We start from the raw sequence: 23,871 nt of genomic DNA, 5'->3' as shown, positions 1-23,871 counted from the left end.
GAACCATAGTTCTTGGTTAGGACTGAACTTCAGTGACCCAGGCTTGTCGAAGGCGATTAGCATGATAGAGTGGCCAGGCTCGCTGACTTGGTCATCGTATCCCAATCGCGTAGATCGATGCTCATGATGTCAGTCACTGGATTGTCTGGTTATTTACAGTGAATGAGTGAGTTTAGTTTTACGCCGCACTCATTAATGTTCCAGCTATACGGCGGCGTTCTGTAAATACTCGAGTCTGGACCAGGCAATCCAGTGATCAACAGCATGAACATCGATCTACTCAATTGGGATACGATGACATGTGTCAACCAAGTCAGCAAGCCTGACGTCCAATCCGGTTAGTCACCTCTTACGACAAGCATGGGTTACTGAAGATCAATTCTCACCCGGACCTTCACGCTGGGTTATTTTCAGACCGCTGTCATATATCTGTCATAAGTAATGTTTCTTGTCCGTTTGTGAGTCGGCGTTTTAACATCAACTCTTACTCATTCACTGATGGACCGCCTCCGTGGTGTAGTGGTTAGAGCGTCCGCCCGGAGAGCGGAAGGTCGCGGGTTCGATCCCCGACCGCGTCATACCAAAAGACGTTAAAATATGGTACTTGTTGGTCCCTGTCTGGCGCTCGGCATTAATGGGTACAACAAGGACTGGTCGGCTCGGAGTCAGTATAATGTGTCTGAGTGGGGTATTCATGCTTCACTGCGGCATGGTATCTCAATGGGCTAGCACTATAAAACCAGCTGATTCAGTCTGGGCTAGTACAAGCAGCCGCACATACACATACACACGCATGCACGTCGTCATATGAGCGAAATATTCTCAAGCACGACGTTGAACCCAATTTCACCTCACCTCCTTCACTGATGAACAGGCGTTTGGCGTTCCCTACACAACCCAGATAGCATTCAGACGTTGGCCCAACTTTGGCAATGGTTTTGCCAACATTGCCAACGTTGGGCCAACGTTCGAATGCTATTTGGGAAGCTGGTGCTTGATTATTATGAGTGAATTTAGTTTTACGCCGCTTCCGCCAAGTCAGCGAGCCTGACCACTACTTCCCGTTAGTCGCCTCTTACGACAAGAGGGGCGGTGGGGTAGCCCAGTGGTTAAAGCGTACGCTCGTCACGCCGAAGACCCGGGTTCGATTCACCACATGGGTACAATGAAAGGAAGCTAAAACTAAATGACGAGAAAACTGAGGTATTGTTATAGTCCGTTTGCCTCAAAAGCGGACCGATTAATTGCAATCTAACTCGAAAACTAATAAACAAATATTACTCAATGAAACACTGATCATAATCCACACATCAGACAAACTCTGTGATTTTTTTTGCACAATTTATATCCTAAAAATGAAAACGTTGTTTAACAAATGATTTTAAAATATTTACACAGTTCACTGTTTGTAACGAGGGAGGAATATAAAAGAGAGGAACAGCCAGGTGTACGAGAAGCACGTGCACAAGTGCCGACAAAGTTATTCATTCATTAACCTGGTGGTGGTCAGGGAAAGTATGAAGGATAAGAGAGTGAGTGAGTGAGTGAGTGAGTGGGCATAGTTTTACGCCGCACTCAGCAATATTTCAGCTATAAGGCGGCTGTCTGTAAATAATCGAGTCTGGACCAGACAATCCAGTGATCAACAGCATGAGCATCGATCTGCGCAGTTGGGAACCGATGACATGTGTCAACCAAGTCAGCGAGCCTGACCACCCGATCCCGTTAGTTGCCTCTTACGACAAGCATAGTCGCCTTTTACGACAAGCATGAAGGATAAGAGACTTATGTTCTTTACTGTGAAAGCAGAATCCCAAATATAACATATTTTACATTTGACCCCTTTCTAAACGGCATTGAGTGTACTGAGTGAACATCACCATCCCAGCTGACAGTGATGTCAGCCTGACATCAAAGGAGGCAGAAGTCGCAGTTGTACCAACGAGAAAACTATTTACAAGCGACCCACCCAAGTATGTCAACCTCAAATAACACATAGTTTACCTTATGTGTCATCAGTTGTTTACCCGACAACCATCACACTTAGTCTTTTCAATGATTTTTTAAAAATGTATCGGGGCGGGACACGACACTTCGCTTTCAAAACGATTGCTTCACAAGGCTACTCATGCTGAGCCTATGTTATTAAGTGTATTTTTAAATTGCCATTGAATGATATATTTCTGGAAATATGCATACTACTTCAGTAATTTTAAGGTATGCAACGAAACAATACCATTGTCTTGCTGTACAGCGACGTGTATGGTTTATACTATGACTGTTGCATGAAGTTCGGTTTCATGATCGTGACTCGTTCTCCCAATGGCACGTCTCGTTTCCGGAGACTTTATTAGAGTGGCGGTGGGGTAGCCTAGTGGTTAAAGCGTCCGCTCGTCACGCCGAAGACCTGGGTTCGATTCCCCACATGGGTACAACGTGTGAAGCCCATTTCTGGTGTCCCCCGCCGTGATGTTGCTAAAAGCGGAGTAATACCATACTCACATTCACTCACTGTTCTGATATGATGAGGTAAAGCGATGTGTACTATATTTACAAAACGACAAAACCACTAATCTTCGTCATAACATTCCTCCCTGTATCTGTAACATATACTGGACAAAAATAGTTAGGGATATATGTTAATTTTGAAATTATGAATATTGATCTATTTATCAACTGACTCACTGATAAAATATCAATCATAAAACTAGAAATATCCCTAACTTATTTTGTCGAGTATATTTGTCAAGTCTTTCCGCTAGGGACCCCTTACATAAACGCTTAAATTGACGTATCTGTTTTGTCAGCACATTTTGACACCTTGTTCCAGAGATGCTGGCATCTCAATCATTTTGCCACATTTTTGACAGCTTTTCTGCCTTTGGAAATTATTACTGACAGATTGTATTCCATGGAAGAGGGGATTGACCTTTATTAGTCACTGTCTGGTTGGTAGTCTTTAACGTGCTGTCTGCAGTTGACGTTGATGTCTTGTCTGTAGACCTTATCATGCTGTCTGCAGTTCACATATATGTCGTTTCGGTAGTTTTTAACATACTGTCTGCAGTTGAAGCATCTGTATTGTCGGTAGTCTTTAACTCATTCTCTGCAGATGACGCGTCTTCATTTTTGGTAGTATTTAACTCGTTCTCTGCAGATGGCGTTTCTGCATTGTTGGTAGGCTTGGACACATTTCCTGCCATCAAATGAAACGTTTGGTCAACACTGTTGGTCTCGCTACCTGCCATTGCAGCCACCTTTGAAGTGTTTTTCACAATACTTTTTGACACTTTGTCAGCCATTGAGGCTAACGATGACGTATTTGTCATCGTTGGCCCTGTCGGTTGCACTTTTGATGATAATATCCAGAACAAGCTAGGTCTTCGTTTCTTGGATTCAGCTTCAATGCGTTTGATCCTCTGTTCCCTATTCCGTTCTCTCACCATTGCGGATTGGGTGTGAGTGTAATACAACAGAAAGTTGTTGACGAGTATGGGGACTGTGAACCCGATCATCAGCAGGCCTGAGACAGCTGTAGCTGAGCCAACAAGGTAGCCAACGTTCGTCACCGGAAACATGTCGCCATATCCGACCGTTGTCATGGTGATGAGCGCCCACCAGAACCCTTCAGGGATGCTGGTAAATATGCTCCTGTCGTCGGCAAAGTAGATGAGGGAAGAGTACACAAGCATCCCCACGAACAAGAACAACAGCATGAGAAGAAGCTCTTTTAAACTCGCCTTGAGGGTGTAGAACAGGATCCATAAACCTGGAATGTGACGCATGAGGCGGAAAATACGGAAGATCCTTGTGATGCGCATTATCGGAAGTACGTCGAGTGTGTCACGTGAGTAGTAGTTTGAAGTAGACAGACGATACGACATCTCGACGATATCCGGGATCAGAGCTATGATGTCCATTATAGTCATTGGTAGTATGAAATATTTCAACTTGCTTGGGGAGAATATGAACTTTGTAATAAACTCTAGAAGAAAGTAGGCCACACATGTGACATCAATGATAAACAGCGATGGGTGGATGTGGACGCCAGAGGCATCATGGGAGTCGTTGACGTCACTGCCGTTTTTCAATGACAATTGCAAGTCTGTTTGTGAACCGGAAGTGTGAAAACTGTCGTGTGTCTCAGCGCAGAATGAGAAGATAGACAGGAGCACGAACTTCATTGATATCAAACCAAAAACCTGAAATGAAACATGAGTTAGTGAATGACCCTGGTTCAACGTTGCCTTGTAAAATACTGCCGTGGTGACGGCGTAACAGTTTAATGTGTGACGGAAGCCGGAAACAAAGTAGGTCCTTGCACTCAGTAATATTCCAGCCATATTGGATACCGGTAAGTAAATCAGCAGAAACTTAAAAAACAAACTGTTATGAGAATGCGTTTATTATAATGCCACATTAAATAACTTTCAGTTGTTATGGGTCACAAAAGTTAAAAGCGCTGAGTGGATTTGAACTCACAACTTGAACTTATGCTATGTATTTTCACATGTTGAGAGTGGGCTTGGGAGTTACCTGCACTTTGTTTGCTTTGCTTCCGGTCGGATTGTGAGAAGCTGTGAGTAATTTCTACATGATTCTGGCGTGCTGTGGCTTCTTCTTCTGTATAATAGGTATATAAGGGATGGTTGTTGAGATGTATGAGGGGACTACTACTACTTTGAATTTACGCTCGTCTGTCTACTAACATCTACTTTTCAAGAGGCCTCGTCTACACTGAATTCAACAGCTGTCAACAATCTTCAATCAGTGCATCTGTTTTTACTGGGAATATCGATACTTTGGTGAGTAAATATTTTAGATTTGTGACCCAGTACTTTAGATTTGTGACTTAACTCTATTGCATTGGAAATCTGTACTGTCATTCATTGTAACCCTGTTTATTGTTTATTCAATATAGTATTGAATATTATAGACTTGTCTGTGCTCTATGTTTCTGGTTTAAAGGGGACTCACAAGCCTTTTATCTCAGTAATTTCTCAACCGTACACAAACAAACAAACAGGCAAGCAAAGAAACAAACAATCGTGTTTATATGCTGGCTCGCCCTGATTATCTTTGTTAGGTCTCACAAGAAGTTAACATCAAAGACGTGCATTACTTCCAACTTTCTTGTGAACGTAACCGTCACCAGGGATAGAACTCACGGTTTCACTGGTTTACAGGATGCAATTCGTCACTAGGAGTGACTGAGTTTAGTTTTACGCCGCACCCAGCAATATCCCAGCTATATGGCGGCGGTCTGTAAGTAATCGAGTCTGGACCAGACAATCCAGTGATCAACAGCATGAGCATCGATCTGCGTAATTGGGAACCGATGACATGTGTCAACCAAGCCAGCGAACCTGACCACCCGATCCCGTTAGTCGCCTCTTACGACAAGCATGGGTTACTGAAGGTTCATTCTAACCCGGACCTTCACGGTTTACGTCACTAGGAATTTCGACCCCTCACATATCACATTATCGACTATTATAGTGAGCGCCACAGTCATGTCTCTCACTATCTCACATCGTTATCACCTCGTGTACTCAATTCATTGATTGATTCGCCCTTTGATATGCCGAAAACAACTTTCATTTATAACATATGTAACATGGGATTACACTTTCTTAGTATAGAACAGATTCTACTTTTGTTGGGTTGAGTCCCATCCGGGATTCGAACCCACACAAAGAGACAGCCGCCTAACCCGCTCAGCCACCGCGGCCACCGTGTAATCCCAGATAAAACGTATGTGACATCTGACTACAAGGCAGGTAATCAGGGTCAAGTATTCATAGCCGCTCATTTTCACTGAGTTTCCACAAATACCAAATACAAAGTCGACCTCAAGTAATCTTGACGCTGTGGGCTGTGGGGGTAGCCTAGTGGTTAAAGCGTCCGCTCGTCACGCCGAAGGCCCGGGTTCGATTCCCCTCATGGGTACAATGTGTGAAGCCCATTTCTTGTGTCCACTGTCGTAATATTGCTGGAATATTGCTAAAAGCGGCGTAATACCATACCCACTCACTGTTCTGATATGATAAAGCCATGTGCACTATATTTACAAAACGACAAAACTACTAATCTTCGTCATAACATTCCTATTAGCGGTAGATAATCATCGTCAGTTATCCATGGGCAATAGATAATTGTTGTTAAGTTGCTATAGGAACTCTTTAATCATCAAATACTTACAATAACTAGATAATCATTATGAAGTCTTAAACGCACTTGGCTATTGATGAGCGTTAGGCAATCACTGGGAGTTATAGATAAGCGATAGGTAATCATCAGTATTGAGTTATGGAATCACCGTAAGGAATTTCCAAGCGGCAGGTAATCATCGTCATGCTAGACGTAATATGAGAATTTCCAGGCCAACAATTTCTTTGTTGCTAGGACATCACTGTTTCATTAATTAGATGGGTAATCACATTAAAGTATGAATGATCGTTCAGTAGTCGCCGTCAAGTATCCATGAGCTTACGGTAATTAAAATGAATTCTAAGATGCCTAGCGGTTAGAACAATAAAAACAATTACAATAAAGGTATAGTTGTTTTGATGACGTAACAATTGAATGACGTTGTCCCGCCACTGCACCATTCTAGTGTGCCCCTTCGTAATCGAACCATTTTACATTACGTCACAATGTAAGCGACGTCACGATGCATGTCAGTTGTCATCGCCTCGTACGGCCTCCTACAGTAAACTACTCCGTTGCATCCCGTTTCTTGGTTTGCAGTTGCTTCACGCAGCTAACATCACTGGCGGAAACATTACGTTTATGTTTTACGACGGTTAAAATGTCTCAATTCGACTCACAAGTTTTCAGCGACACGGTAACGTTCGCAATGTTTACATTCCCACAATGCAATCGTGGAATGTCGCTTGACTACTCAGCTTCGTCTGGATGTACTGATCTAAACTTACGTTGGTAGTAGAAATGCGACGCTCATATTGCCCCATATGGTTTACGTTAATCACAGATGTAATTAAAATAATTCAGAGAAGATATTTAATCCGAACGTACACCGTCATCAAACTGTTATCATTTGTTTTTTTCTGGTAACGTTCGTCTTAACGTAGGGGGACAGACACATCAATAGAACAGCGCGCCAGTTAGCCCTGCGCGAGGATTCTTAATTTAGGTCACCGACACCGTCGTTTGTTTTCTGCCTTAAATTAATCGTAAATATCCTTAGAAAGTATTAAATTTGGCATCTTAGAAAAGAAATGCATTTCTTAAGTATAAATTGTCTCTAGGTCATTGTCACTGACTACAGCATACCCTTCTCTCTCAGTCCTTTACTTTCTGGTTATTAGATTACCTTTACAACAACATAAGGTACTGGTCAGTTAGACTGTATCAAGCTACTCAACAGTTTTGATTTTAAGCATGTAGTTCTTCTGGGAGACCTGATGGGTTGTGCTCATTACATGCCATGGGGGTGCCTCTACTCAGATAATTAATCCCTAATTAATCCCTGTAGTTAATTTGGGATGTAGTTGACGTGGGATGTAGTTCTTATGGGAGTAAACCGTAATAAAGGACAATGATTAACCACTATCGAGTATTGACAAGCGCTGGGTTTTCACCTCGAAATATTCAGGACCGGTAGGTAATCACTTTCAAGTTTTCACTACCACTATGCAAATCATCGTCAAGCATGTATCCATCAAATATGATTTTCAAAGATATTTTGATAATTGTGTATGTTAATACCTACGAGGGCGAAAATATCGCGTTTCATATTTTTCATACGATGCCCTAGGGCAAAATATCACTTTGCCATGGTGACGTGACGTCATGAACAATGATATGACGTCACGTTTCTTCTGTGACGTTGCGTTATACATGCAGCGACGGCGGGCAGCCAGCCTATGTTTGAAAGTAGATTTGGGTATATTTTTCTTAATTTGACGACTTCGGTAATAAACAGAATATTATATTCGTGCCCATATCATACTACGTTTACGACACTCGTGCCTAAATATCGGTATACCCCTCGCTCTCCAAGGGAAATACATTTAGGCACTCGTGTCGTAAACATAGTATGACATGGGCACCCATATAATATCCTCTATATATTTACAGTACCACTGTCAATCCTCAAACTAGGACACCAATTGTGCCCATGCCAAGTGTATCCAACAAACGGTATGAAAAACACACATATAGGCCACTAATTTAATCCTAAAAGCAATTGATCATGCTTTAGCATTCATCTATAGAAGAGACCCATGAAGATCCGGAACAGAATTGGTCTTAAACTAGCAAACCATGCTTGCAGTAAGGGCGACAAACGGTATCGAATGAACAGGTCCGCTGACTTGGTTGACACATGTCATTGTATTCTAAAAAGGTAGATCGATGTTCATGACGTCAGTCACTGGATTGTCTGGTCACTGGATTGACTCTATTAATTACAGACGGCCGTCATATAACTGGAACATTACTGAGCGCAGCGTAAAACAACAATCAACAAAACAACCACTTATGGAAGATGGAAGAATTCACTTTACCTGTGCCCACGATGAAGATAGTGGGTTATTCATAAAGACCCATGCCTTTTGCCGAATTCTCTGCCACCTGGAAGATGAACAATACCGACTCTCGTCAACGTGCTCCAACGCCCCCTTCCTGTCCTTCTCCAGCTTCCTCAACGCCTCCAACGTCGTCGTCCACGAGCTGTAGTTTGTCCAGCAACACTCCTCAATCTCATCCTCCTCCACGCCCCAAAACGCCAGTTCAGTTTTCACTGACGCCCCACACAGCCAGGCAGGGAGGTGCAGCTCCCCCGTGCGAAGGTAGTTCAATATCGCCTTGAAAACATCAGGATTTCTATCAAAGAAATAATCATTCTTATCCTGCCTGTAATGCTTCTTCAGAAAGTCTTCATCCGCCAGCTTACTGAAAGGAAGGCTGCTGAGAGTGGATCCGTAGGTTTCAAACAGTGATCCACCCACATTAAAAATGAAAGTCTCGTTCGACGTGCCAGTGCTGACAGTGATCTTCTTGTTGGTTTTATTAATTCTGGCTCCGGGCAACAAACCATGAAGAACATGAGCCGAATCTTTCTCTCTCACTTTAAACATCGTGCATAGGTTGAGTAGACCGGAACCGTGAGGTAAGTTACTTAATGATATATACAGCACCTTGTGTCCTGGGTAAAGATGCCTTGTGACTTCAAGGATACAATGGAGTTGAGGAGCAGTTACAGCAGTCACGTGCTTCCGTCCTTTTTAAAAGAATTGGAGGGGGCTGGGCGGGGGTTGGGGGTTACAATGGCCTTTTCATTTGATACTAAAGAGGCTGCAGAAGGCAGTCCTGAGGTGTTCAGTGAGTCGTGTCCATTGTAACCACAGCTACCAACAAGACTACCACAAAATGCAGCTCTTTCAATGAGACTATCTGCATGCAATGACATTGGCTTTATATATAATTCATTTTACATTTGATTTGGACTGTTTGTGATTTGACCTAATGGTGTTGGTGATGCTGGGCCATATATATTTTGTTTGAGAGAAAGCTGGGGAAAATACTTGTCCTCAGGTTTGATCACAAAGAGTTGCTGGGCAACATTGCTAACTACTCAGTCACGTGACTGCGTGATACTTTATTCGGCCCGCACAAATCACACCTGACGCATGCAGAATGAGAAATTCATATTTGTTGTTCACACTGTATGAATATTATCCAAATCCCGTCAGATGTTTCCATTTTTTAACTTCCGTGTTTTTTTGCAGATTATATAATAATCACATCCTTCATCTAATCAATTTCACAATACATTACGTACGGCTAGCATTTTGGAAGTAATCACAAAATATCAAAATTCAACTTTCTTCTACACTACATTGTATTTGTAATATGTATGTACAGCGGCAAAGCTGCATTGGTATGAAAGCAGGTCATGTTGTCCTTATCGCTTCTTCTTCAGTAAAGTCAGGAGCGGTGGGGTAGCCTAGCGGTTAAAGCGTTGGCTCGTCACGCCGAAGACGCCACGTGGGTACAATGTATGAAGCCCATTTCTGGTGTCCCCCGCTGTGATATTGTTGGAATATTGCTAAATGAGGCGTAACAACAAACTCACTCACTCACCCATACCAAGTCATTGTAGTATTAGCTTCCGCATGTCACAAGGCACCACATTCTGGCTGGGCTCTATCGAATCACCACAAGTAATTAAGCGGCACAATGTTATCAGGGTCAAGTATTCACGGGCCATCGGAAATTACTAGTGATATTCGATGGGGCTACAATGAAAACCCCAAGTATTCACGGGCGCTCGGAAATTACCAGTGATATTCGATGGGGCTACAATGTAAACCCCAAGTATTCACGGGCGCTCGGAAATTACCAGTGATATTCGATGGGGCTACAATGAAAACCCCAAGTATTCACGGGCGCTCGGAAATTACCAGTGATATTCGATGGGGCTACAAAATCGACCTCAAGTATTAATTGGTGCTTGGTAATTAGCAGCAATTTTCATGGGGCTACAAAATCGACCTCAAGTATTAATGACTGCTCGATAATTACCAGTGATATCCGTAGGGTGATTTGTAGCCCCACGAATATTGAAAAGCGTGTTTGTCAGTTTTATTGTATGTAAGCTAACGTCCAAAAGAAGCATGGCAACTAAAAAAATTTAGATTGTTGAGAAACAGATATTTTCACGGAAACGTTACCAATCCAATCCTTACACCACGAATCCGTACAAAGGCTGCAGTGTTTTAGACGTGTGTTTTGAAATAGTGATTTTTTTGCAGAAATCACGTGATTTGCGTGTATAGAAATTGCACATGCACAATGGTATAAAAACTGTTCAGTTCACATGTTAAAGATGCAGTATGAAGAAAAAGCCACTAAAGAAATGCCCATGTTAACACAAGAACAGCGCGAGAGGGCCATAGGAATGCTGCAAATGGTGGTATCACAGACCCATGTTGCAATGACATTGAACTGATCCCGTAATACTGTAGGCGACTTGATTCAGCGAGTCAAAATAACAGGTTGAGCAAGAGACAAGCCAAGAACAGACAGACCAAGGGCGACCACGCCCCCTGAGGGTCGATACCTATGCACTTGGCATCTGCGTAACAGATTCTTGCCTGTGACGTCATCGACGTCGAATGCTTTGTGTCTTCTGTTCAACAACAAGCAGTAGCAAGAAGATAATGGCAGTAGGTATTAGAGACTACAGACACTACAGCGGCCCGCTGTTGATCAATGAACATCGTCGTCGAAGACTGAGATGGGCGAGAATTGCAACAATTGAGGCGTTTGTCACCGACGACAGCAGGTCTGCATGTTCCATTCTGATGGCAGACAATGTGTTTATCGTCAAAGAGGATAACGTACTGCTCGTTGTCGCGTACGAGACGTCGTACCCTTTTGGGGTATGAGTGCCATGGTGTGGGGAGGTATTTGTGGTGACGAGAGGACGCCACTGGTCATCGTTGATGGTAACTTGAATGCCGTACGCTAAAGAGATGAGATCCTACACCCTGCTGTGCTTCCATTGCTTCGTCAACAGCCACAGGATACCATGTTCCGAAACGACAACGCCAGGCCTCTAAAACTGCTGACGTGGTTCAAAACTTCCTTAACGTCAACAACGTCCATGTTTTACCCTGGCTAGCTTGTTCTCCAGACGGTAATTACATAGAGTACATTTGGGATATCATGGACAAATTTAACGTTGGCACAACCACCTAACACCCGTGATGAAGTCATTGCGCCCCACGTGAAGTCATCAGGGCGTCTATTCTCGAGTGTCCCTGCTAAGACAGATCTTAACTAGTTAGGACAAGAGTTAGGACTTCCTACCGTTAGGATAAGACCCATTCTCGAAACGATCCTATCCCTGTCCTAACTTGAGCTACCGATCCTAGCTAGGATACCGAGCTCTTCAGTAGGTGAGATAGAAAAGCGAGTATTAAGTTGGGGATTCCCCTAAATATTACCCATTATTAATGGCATGAAAAACACATAGATGAAGTCATTGCGGCCCCCCATGAGGAATGGCGACGCACCCGACGTGTAGTCATCAGGCGACTGACGAAATCATTGCAAAGGAGGTTTGCCTGCATTGAAGCCAATTAAGGTCACACACGCTACTAGTGTGACACCCAACACCACCTATGGTCATGTTGTGCCGAGCTCACCATTTGGACAGGTATTGAAAAACTGTTTTGTGCACCCCACATGGACATTGCCAGCCATATTTAATTAATTGCTCATTGTATTGTTTTGACTTTTTACACAAAGCTTTAGCACATATTGATGGTGGGGCGGTGGGGTAGCCTAGTGGATAAAGCGTTCGCTCGTCACGCCGAAGACCAGGGTTCGATTCCCCACATGAGTACAATTTGTGAAGCCAATTTCTGGTGTCCCCCGCCGTGATATTGCTGGAATATTGCTAAAAGCGCCGTAAAACCAAACTCAGACTCAGACATATTGATGGTACATATTGTATGTTGATCATTTATGTTTTGTTGTCTTTTCGCTATCGAGCATTAAATCGGCTGCCAAGTTATTTTTGGACGTTAGTTTATATGGTTCACTGGATATATATTTATTATCAATCATTAAACATTAGTCGGAGGGGGATCTAGGGTTTTTCAAACGGGTTATTGTGTGACAAATACTATTATATTGATAGACAGTACATATTGATGATACATATTGTACCATTTATGTTGATCATTAATGTTTTGTTGTTTTTTAGCTTTCGAGCTTCAAATCGGCTTTCTTTTGGGCGTTAGTTTATATTTTTCACTGAATATCCCCCAAAAAGGAAACGCATAGGCGTTTTGTATTTTTAAAAAATCCATTAATTACCTATTGTGTTCAAACAATCGTCAAAATATGTAGCAAAAGTGTTGATAAGATGATTTTACACAATACCACAAGTAAATAATAGACTTTACCTGAAAATGTTGTTTTGATGAGAATTATGTCTCATTATCTCCTACGTAGTACTTAGTATCTCCTACGTAGGACTTAATATCTCCTACGTAGTACTTAGTATCCCCTACGTAGTACTTAGTATCTCCTACGTAAGACGTAGTTTCTCTAACGTAGGACTTAGTATCTCCTACGGAGGTTATAGTATCTCCTACGTAGTACTTAGTATCTCCTACGGAGGTTATAGTATCTCCTACGTAGTACTTAGTATCTCCTACGTAGGACTTAGTATCTCCTATGTAGGACTTAGTACTTAGTATCACCTACGTAGTACTTAGTATCTCCTACGCATATTAAGTCCTACGTGGGAGATATTGAGTCCTATGTCGGAGTTATTAAGTCCTACGTTAGAGATATTAAGTCCTATGTAGGAGATATTAAGTCCTACGTAGGCGATAGTCAGACTAAAATATTTTTCACCTTGTCCCTACTACGCTTCTTTATAAAAGAACTTGGATTCAAGCAAACAAAAAAAGCAAAGAAGTGATGTAATTATACGCAGTATTACAATTAACAAAGTAAATTAATGCAAATAACTACAACAGAATTCTATAAATAATGACAGTACAAAATAAAGTGGTGGCACAAAAACAGTGTTACAATAACGTACAAGCCTTGATCATAGCATTGAATACAGTCTAATAATATTCAAAACCTCCAAAATAGGCCTGGGTTGAGTATCCAGGGTTAAAAATGATCTTTGATCTTCTTACAATGTTAGACATGATATGAGATAGCTGAGGAGACTGGCGCCCATTTAACTGAATCCAAAAGCTTCCAGAACTTTCTCTAACTCTCTGGGTAAAACTGGAACAATCCGGAATAGGCCTGGGAATATTCAGACCGACAATTTCTTTGTTGGTAGGCAACCACTGTAAAGTATTCATACGCTATTTAATCACATCCAAGTATTAATGATCGCTCAGTTGTCCCCGTCAAGTATCCACGAGCTTATGGTAATTATAATGAAGCATTAATTGTCGCAAGGTTATCGTCAAGAATTCACAGACGATAATTAATGACTGTCAAGCATTGTCGAGCGTTAGGTTATCGCTGTCAAATATTGACGGCAGGGACGTAAAGGCGTTCATGCTTTCACTAGGTAATCCTCGTCAAGCATGTATCCGTCAAAGATATTTTGATAATTGTTTATCATATCTACAGTATCTGGTTGTCATTAGCAACACTCAACATAGGACACCAACTGTGCCAACCTCATGTGTATCCAACAAACGGTATGAAACACAATTATAGGCTACTTATTTAATCATAAAACCAAATGACCATGCTTCAGCATTCATCTATGAAAGTCGTCACGATATGGCTGAGATATTGCCGATGTGACGTTAAATAATAACTCACTCACTCACTCTATAAAGAGACCCGTGAAGACCAGATTTGGTGAAACCTTTGTCTTAAACTGTTGTGTGTACTGCTGTTTTGAATATATTGTTAGATATATTTATGGAATGCACACCATTGTGAATGACTCCTTTGTGGCATAAAATATATCCAGTTTTGTTATACACTAAACACCAAAAGAAACGTTACCCTCCTACCGTTATGAATAACTGAGAAACTATCAAAGATATTTTAGAACGTATTAGTTTACAAGAAAGCTTAACAACACAGCTTTATGCAAATCACGAAAAACATTTCTCAAATGCATTCATATTTAGGTGAAATGCATCTTTTTCAGAAGAGTTAAATTGTCCTATTTTCGTCCATGGCGAAATAAACCAATAACAGTGATTTAGACGTCCAAAACAAAGGTTGAAATAAAATTCTGCTTTGAAAAAAAGGTAAACCATTTAAACTCACCATTTTTCAACTATTAAAACACGAAACAACTGTTGTAGAGTGCGTAAAATTGTAAAATAATCATTCCTATGATTTCAGTCTTATAAAACATTTTCTGCTGATTTGCATTAGTGAAAACAAGTAAAACGTGTCTTTGATATTGTGAAAAAATGTTTAGGAACATCTAAAAAATTATGTTTGTTAACATTTTTGTTTGTAAAATAACATTTTACCATTTTCTGTTTACACAGAGCAATATCAATCGCCAAAACGCAGCAATATTCAAACAGTATTTGCATCCATTTCAAATATAGAATGATTCTATAGGATATGAAGAGAGCCTAGAATACATGATATGATACACAAGTACGAGAAATATGCCACGATTAACAGCTGAAATGAGAGAAATAACCATTGGGATGGTGCAGATGGGGTCGACGTACAATGCTGTTTCCAACGCCATCGGATGCCACCGTATCACGGTAATAAGACTTATTCAGGGCTTCAGACAGACTATGGTCACCGTAGACAGACCAAGAAGTGGACGTCCACGCATCACAACGCCAGCTGAATATAGGTACCTCCGTCATTAAGGAAGGAGGGTAACGTTTCTTTTGGCGTTTAATGTATGGTGCAGAAGTATGGGGTTTTAAATTTTTTGATGTTATAGAAAAGTCCATTTGTATGTTTGTAAGAAGTGTCATGGCAAAAAAACAACAAAAACAAAAAAACCCAAACAAACAGAAAACCCAAGAAAAACAGCCACGTCAAAATGTATGGTTTACGGAGAATGTGGAGGATATCCAATTAACGTAGAATCAAACATAAAAATTATTAGATACTGATTAAAATTATTAACAATGCCTTCATACAGATTGCCAAGATGTTATGATATGATGATACTATGTGATAGCAATGGAAAACCTGACTGGGTAACAGGCATAAGACACTTGTTATCATCTATCGGCTTCGGCAATTCCTGGCATGAACAATTTGTAGAATCTGATTCTCATATTGTCTGTTCAGTTATACAAAGACTTAAAGACATATTCTTTCAAAATTGGTCAACTAGTCTCTCATTATCTAATAAATGCTTTTACTACAAACATTCCATATATACAGAACATTATCTTTCAGTTTTGACCATAAGGAAATAAAAATCGTCACTGGCGATATTCTGCTGCTCTGCGCATGATTTATATATTGAAACTGGGAGATACCAAGGAATTAAAAAACAAAATAGAATCTGTCAAATATGCAACTTAAATGATATCGATGATGAATTTCATCCTTTATGTGTTTGCCCAGCATTACAAAATATTATTATGTACATCCTGAAACTCATAAGCGTATATCATTTATGAATAATTCCAGTAAAAAAAGAATGTATTCTGTTAAAGAATGTACTACTACCCACACCTGAATAATTATTGTACTACAGACCTGTGGCCTTTCGGCTTGAAATAAAGATTGAATTGAATAGATATAGGCCAACATGACATGATATATTACCGTGGTCAAGGACCCGTGAGATCTGGGACAGACTTGGTCTTTAACCAGCAAACCATGAGGCGGCGAATGGAATAGAGCGTACAGGCTCGCTAACTTGGCTGACACATGTCATTGTATTCTAAAAAGATAGATCGATGTTCATGACGTCAGATTGTCTGGTCCAGACTCGATTAATTACAGACGGCCGTCATATAACTGGAATATTGCTGAATGCGGCGTTAAACAACAATCAACAAACAACCACTTATGGAAGAAGGAAGAATTCACTTTACCTGTGCCCACAATGAAGATCGTGGGTTATTCATAAAGACCCATGCCTTTTGCCGAATTCCCCTCTGCCACCCGGAAGATGAACAATACTGACTCTCGTCAACGTGCTCCAACGCCCCTTCCTCCGTCTTTCTCCAGCTTCCTCAACGCCTCCAACGTAGTCGTCCACGAGCTGTAGTTTGTCCAGCAACACCCTTCAATCTCATCCTCCCCACGCCCCAAAACGCCAGTTCAGTTTTCACTGACGCTCACACAGCCAGGCAGGGAGGTGCAGCTCCCCGTGCGAAGGTAGTTCAATATCGCCGAAGATCAGGGTCTGATTCCCCACATGAGTACAATTTAGAAGCCAATTTCTGGTGTCCCCTGTCGTGATATTGTTGAATATTGCTAAAAGCGCTGTAAAACCAAACTCAGACTCAGACATATTGATGGTACATATTGTATGTTGATCATTTATGTTTTGTTGTCTTTTCGCTATCGAGCATTAAATCGGCTGCCAAGTTGCCTTTTGGACGTTAGTTTATATGGTTCACTGGATATATATTTATTATCAATCATTAAACATTAGTCGGAGGGGGATCTAGGGTTTTTCAAACGGGTTATTGTGTGACAAATACTATTATATTGATAGACAGTACATATTGATGATACATATTGTACCATTTATGTTGATCATTAATGTTTTGTTGTTTTTTAGCTTTCGAGCTTCAAATCGGCTTTCTTTTGGGCGTTAGTTTATATTTTTCACTGAATATCCCCCAAAAAGGAAACGCATAGGCGTTTTGTATTTTTAAAAAATCCATTAATTACCTATTGTGTTCAAACAATCGTCAAAATATGTAGCAAAAGTGTTGATAAGATGATTTTACACAATACCACAAGTAAATAATAGACTTTACCTGAAAAATGTTGTTTTGATGAGAATTATGTCTCATTATCTCCTACGTAGTACTTAGTATCTCCTACGTAGGACTTAGCATCTCCTCCTACGTAGTACTTAGTATCCCCTACGTAGTACTTAGTATCTCCTACGTAGGACTTAGTATCTCCTACGACAAGAGACTTAGTTTCTCTAACGTAGGACTTAGTATCTCCTACAGAGGTTATAGTATCTCCTACGTAGGACTTAGTATCTCCTATGTAGGACTTAGTATTTAGTATCTCCTACGTAGTACTTAGTATCTCCTACGTAGTACTTAGTACTTAGTATCTCCTACGTAGAACTAGTACTTAGTATCTCCTACGTGGGAACTTAGTATCATCTCCTACGTAGTACTTAGTATCTCCTACGTGAGGTATTAGTATCTCCTACGTAGTAGTCTATTTAGGGTATCTCTTACGTAGTACTTGAGTATCTCTTTACGTAGTAACTTAGTATCTCCTACGCATATTAAGTCCTACGTTAGAGATATTAAGTCCTATGTAGGAGATATTAAGTCCTACGTAGGCGATAGTCAGACTAAAATATATTTTAAAACTTTGTACCCTACTACGCTTCTTTATAAAAGTACTTGTATTCCAAGCAATATTCAAAAAGCCAAAGAAGGGATGCGGTTATACGCAGTATTAGTAATTAACAAGCGTTGGCTCGTCACGCCGAATAACCGGGTTCGATTCTATAAATGGGCACAATATTTTAAGCCCATTTCTGGTGTCAAAACAGTGATATTGCTGGAATATTGCTAAAAGCATTGAATAAAACCAAACTCAGTCAGTCAAAACCTCCAAAATAGGCCTGGGTTGAGTATCCAGGGTTAAAATGATCTTTGATCTTACAATGTTAGACATGATATGAGATAGCTGAGGAGACTGGCGTCAATTTAAATGAATCCAAAAGCTTCCAGAACTTTCTCTAACTCTCTGGGTAAAACTGGAACAATCCGGAATAGGCCTGGGAATATTCAGACCGACAATTTCTTTGTTGCTAGGCAACCACTGTAAAGGATTCATACGCTATTTAATCACATCCAAGTATTAATGATCGCTCAGTAGTCCCCGTCAAGTATCCACGAGCTTATGGTAATTATAATGAAGCATTAATTGTTGCAAGGTTATCGTCAAGTATTCACAGACGATAATTAATCACTGTCAAGCATTGACGAGCGTTAGGTTATCGCTGTCAAATATTGACGGCAGGGACATAATGGCTTTCATGCTTTCACTAGGTAATCCTCGTCAAGCATGTATCCGTCAAAGATATTTTGATAATTGTTTATCATATCTACAGTATCTGATTGTTATTAGCAACACTCAATCCTCAAATAGGACACCAACTGTGCCAACCTCATGTGTATCCAACAAACGGTATGAAACACAATTATAGGCTACTGATTTAATCATAAAACCAAATGACCATGCTTCAGCATACATCTATTTAAGTCATCACGATATGGCTGAGATATTGCCGATGTGACGTTAAATAATAACTCACTCACTCACTCTATAAAAGAGACCCGTGAAGACCAGATTTGGTGAAACCTTTGTCTTAAACTGTTGTGTGTATTGCTGTTTTGAATATATTGTTAGATATATTTATGGAATGCACACCATTGTGAATGACTCCTTTGTGGCATAAAATATATCCAGTTTTGTTATACACTAAACACCAAAAGAAACGTTACCCTCCTACCGTTATGAATAACTGAGAAACTATCAAAGATATTTTAGAACGTATTAGTTTACAAGAAAGCTTAACAACACAGCTTTATGCAAATCACGAAAAACATTTCTCAAATGCATTCATATATTTAGTGAAATGCATCTTTTTCAGAAGAGTTAAATTGTCCTATTTTCGTCCATGCCGAAATAAACCAATAACAGTGATTTAGACGTCCAATAAAATTGAAATAAAATTCTGCTTTGAAAAGGTAAACCATTTAAACTCACCATTTTTCAACTATTAAATCAAGAAACAACTATTGTAGAGTGCGTAAAATTGTAAAATAATCATTCCTATGATTTCAGTCTTATAAAACATTTTCTGCTGATTTGCATTAGTGAAAACAAGTAAAACGTCTTTGATATTGTGAAAAAATGTTTAGGAACATCTAAAATTATGTTTGTTAACATTTTTGTTTGTAAAATAACATTTTTCCATTTTCTGTTTACACAGAGCAATATCAATCGCCAAAACGCAGCAATTTTTAAGCAGTATTTGCATCCATTTCAAATATAGAATGATTCTATAGGATATGAAGAGAGCCTAGAATACATGTACATGATATGATACACAAAAGTAGAAATATGCCACGATTAACAGCTGAAATGAGAGAAATAACCATTGGGATGGTGCAGATGGGGTCGACGTACAATGCTGTTTACTTGCCAACGCCATCGGATGCCACCGTATCACGGTAATAAGACTTATTCAGGGCTTCAGACCAGACTATGGTCACCGTAGACAGACCAAGAAGTGGACGTCCACGCATCACAACGCCAGCTGAAGATAGGTACCTCCGTCATTAAGGAAGGAGGGTAACGTTTCTTTGGCGTTTAAAGTATGGTGCAGAAGTATGGGGTTTTAAATTTTTTGATGATATAGAAAAGTCCATTTTGTATGTTTGTAAGAAGTGTCTTGGCATAAAACAACAAATAAAAACAACAACAAAACAAAACAACAACAAACAACCCCCAAACACCCCAAAAAACAACCAAGAAACAAAACCAACAATAAAGCAACGTCAAAATGTATGGTTTACGGAGAATGTGGAGGATATCCAATTCACATAGAATCAAACATAAAAATTATTAGATACTGATTAAAAATGATTAACAATGCCTTCATACAGATTGCCAAGAAATGTTATGATATGATGATACTATATGATAGCCATGGAAAACATGACTGGGTAACAGGCATAAGACACCTGTTATCATCTATCGGCTTCGGCAAAACCTGGCATGAACAATTTGTAGAATCTCATTCTCAATTTGTCTGTTCAGTTAAACAAAGACTTAAGGATATATTCTTTCAAAATTGGTCAACTAGTCTCTCATTATCTAATAAATGCTTTTACTACAAACATTCCATATATACAGAACATTATCTTTCAGTTTTGACCATAAGGAAATAAAATCGTCACTGGCGAGATTCTGCTGCTCTGCGCATGATTTATATATTGAAACTGGGAGATACCAAGGAATTAAGAAACAAAATAGAATCTGTCAAATATGCAACTTTAAATGATATCGATGATGAATTTCATTTTTATGTGTTTGCCCAGCATTACAAAATATTATGTATGTACATCCTGGCATGAATATTATAAGTACATCCTGAAATATCACTTTATGAATCATTCCAGTAAAAAAAAGATGTTATTCTCAGAAAGAATGTACTACTACCCACACAAAAATAATTATTGTACTACAGGCCTGTGGCCTTTCAGCATGAAATAAAGATTGAATTGAATAGATATAGGCCAACATGACATGATGTATTACCGTGGTCAAGGACCCGTGAGATCTGGGTCAGACTTGGTCTTTAACCAGCAAACCATGAGGCGACGAATGGGATAGAGCGTACAGGCTCGCTAACTTGGCTGACACATGTCATTGTATTCTAAAAAGGTAGATCGATGTTCATGACGTCAGATTGTCTGGTCCCGACTCGATTAATTACAGACGGCCGTCATATAACTGGAATATTGCTGAATGCGGCGTTAAACAACAATCAACAAACAAACACTTATGGAAGAAGGAAGAATTCACTTTACCTGTGCCCACAATGAAGATCGTGGGTTATTCATAAAGACCCATGCCTTTTGCCGAATTCTCTGCCACCTGGAAGATGAACAATACCGACTCTCGTCAACGTGCTCCAACGCCCCCTTCCTGTCTTTCTCCAGCTTCCTCAACGCCTCCAACGTCGTCGTCCACGAGCTGTAGTTTGTCCAGCAACACTCCTCAATCTCATCCTCCCCCACGCCCCAAAACGCCAGTTCAGTTTTCACTGACGCTCCACACAGCCAGGCAGGGAGGTGCAGCTCCCCCGTGCGAAGGTAGTTCAATATCGCCTTGAAAACATCAGGCTCACGGTCGAAGAAGTAATCATTCTTATCCTGCCTGTAATGCTTCTTCAGAAAGTCTTCATCCGCCAGCTTACTGAAAGGAAGGCCGCTGAGGGTGGATCCGTAGGTTTCAAACAGTGATCCACCCACATTAAAAATGAAAGTCTCGTTCGACGTGCCAGTGCTGACAGTGATCTTCTTGTTGGTTTTATTAATTCTGGCTCCGGGCAACAAACCATGAAGAACATGAGCCGAATCTTTCTCTCTCACTTTAAACATGGTGCATAAGTTGAGTAGACCGGAACCGTGAGGTAAGTTACTTAATGATATACACAGCACCTTGTGTCCTGGGTAAAGATGCCTTGTGACTTCAAGGATACAATGGAGTTGAGGAGTAGTTATAGCAGTCACGTGCTTCCGAGGAAAATGCTCGTCCTTTGTAAAATATTGAATCGGGGGATGGTTTTATATTGGGATGGGTGTGCTGTTGGTTGTGTCTTGGCCATGGCCTTGCGTTTTGAATCGGGGGATGGGGTTACAATGACCTTTTCATCTGATAAAGAAGAGAGGCTGTACAGGGGTGTCATTACATGTTCAGTGAGTCGTGTCCATTGTAAACAGAGTTACGAAAACGACTACGACACAATACAGCTCTTTCAATATGACTACGTGCATATAATTTTTCCAAAGGAACAGATTTCATCGCAACATTGGCTTTATATGTTGGACGTTTTATATTGGGATGGGTGTGTGGTTGGTTGTATCTTGGGTTAAAATCTGGTCCGGGCGTAAGTAAAATGTGCGCCCGGACGTAACGTAAACCGGTATGCACATATTAGACGTAGTTAAAGTTACGCCAGTCGTAGCGCTCTATATTTACGCCACCTACCCAGCAGGCGTAAGCCAGGCGTAGCCCTGTAGTGGAGGCACTGTATGCCGAGGTTTTTTTTCAGCCGCACATTTTCAAAAGGTTTGAAAAGTGAACGTAGTGCGAGAATTGCGCCCTTGTTGTCCTAGATCTGCGTACGGCTATTAAAGTACACAGAAATGTTGAATATTTAATTTCCTATCCGTTGGTATAAATATAAGTGCGACTACCTCGGCGGTTTTATAAATAGACACTGCTACATGTTGTCCAAAATTTTGTTACGCGGTAAAAAACTGTCAGTTTCTCAGCTTTTTGTCGTGCACCGATAAAAGCACTCTGCTACGATTTTTTTAATTTGGCATCTTTACAGAAAGTGTGAGCGAAGAAAATACAGCCTGATATCTGAACGACATAAGTGTATATGAATTGGGTTTATGTGCTAATGCATAACGTTACACGCTCAACATTAAAAATGACTTGCAATAAGTGTCAAAAATGGATTTTCTTCTATGACGTCAACCGACGACAGAGAGGTCATACACGTATAATGATAAGGGGGCATTACTCCGCTATGTTTAACACTAGGTCAATGTAACTCAGATCACTTGGAGAAAAGTTGTTGTGGATACGGACGCTAAATTGTCGTTATGCTGTGTTCACGGTGAACCAACCTATTCCATTACAAAGTTCCCCAATGTGAGCGGATCACAATGTTTCACAATCTATAAGAAAAAATGGCAATGATCTACTTGAGAAAGCAGAATAGCGATTTGGATGGCCCTATCCGATATGTAATTAAGTTAGTTCTTAGATTCCCATGTTCTCCTGTTTGTGTAGATGTAGTTTGACTAATTTTGCATCATTATTAACGGAGTACTAGCCATATCTTCAAATGTACTGAAATTACTGATAATAATACAACATTTTAGTTGACGTAATGACTTGTTTTATGCATTTTGCGACGTCGGAAAAAGACGACATTGGTTTGCTGATTAGTATATATCTTACCTAAATTCCATTAATTGTATTAAAGGTCTCGGCTTCTATGTCATAATTAAACTCTCTTTAGCAAAACATTACATGAATCATTTTACCAATTAAATAGTGTCCTGAATATATCAACAATTGGACGGTTTGACTGCGTATCTTATTGTGAGCAACACGCGCACCTGTTTGGCACCAATTTAACGTAAATGAAAAATAATATTTCACAACGCCCAAATATTTTGCAGTTATGGCTATGTGTGATCTTCTAATACTTGTGTAAAGGTTTAACATATGGTGTACTACACTAAATGTGTCAATTTCTTATGTAACTATTATTCAAACAATCAAAAACTTTCAAAGAATAAAAAACACCTACCCTTTATCCACGTATAATATGGTATTGAACAAGGCTAAATGTATATACTGAAATTAGTTTGATGAAAA

At 40.2% G+C, this 23,871-nt stretch overlaps 1 protein-coding gene across 1 annotated transcript; it reads right to left on the bottom strand.

The window, feature by feature from the left end:
• Positions 1–2,530: 2,530 nt before the first annotated feature.
• LOC124254193 (potassium voltage-gated channel protein Shaw-like) lies at positions 2,531–21,993 on the bottom strand. The gene is made up of 4 exons (XM_046688079.1): positions 21,579–21,993; positions 8,532–8,831; positions 3,161–4,202; positions 2,531–3,115 (listed from the first exon to the last, which is right to left on the bottom strand). The coding sequence occupies exons 1-4, from the start codon at positions 21,849–21,851 to the stop codon at positions 3,024–3,026; spliced, it is 1,707 nt and encodes a 568-aa protein (XP_046544035.1). The 5' UTR covers positions 21,852–21,993; the 3' UTR covers positions 2,531–3,023.
• Between the last annotated feature and the right edge of the window lie 1,878 nt (positions 21,994–23,871).

The sequence above is a fragment of the Haliotis rubra genome, unplaced genomic scaffold (assembly GCF_003918875.1).
Source record: "Haliotis rubra isolate DU_JTF1 unplaced genomic scaffold, ASM391887v1 Scf568, whole genome shotgun sequence".
Taxonomy (NCBI): Eukaryota; Metazoa; Mollusca; class Gastropoda; order Lepetellida; family Haliotidae; genus Haliotis; species Haliotis rubra.
Note: the sequence above shows the minus strand (reverse complement) of the source record. Positions and strands in the feature narration are given on the sequence as shown.

What these genes read in the sequence shown, in the direction of transcription:
- LOC124254193 (XM_046688079.1), bottom strand. Translation starts at nt 21,851, where the DNA reads ATGTTTAAAGTGAGAGAGAAAGATTCGGCTCATGTTCTTCATGGTTTG. An exon ending in GTGAGCCTGATGTTTTCAAG is followed by an intron (nt 8,832 to 21,578) that starts GCGATATTGAAC and finishes GATGTTTTCAAG; the next exon opens with GCGATATTGAACTACCTTCG. An exon ending in TATCTTCATCGTGGGCACAG is followed by an intron (nt 4,203 to 8,531) that starts GTAAAGTGAATT and finishes GTTTCATTTCAG; the next exon opens with GTTTTTGGTTTGATATCAAT.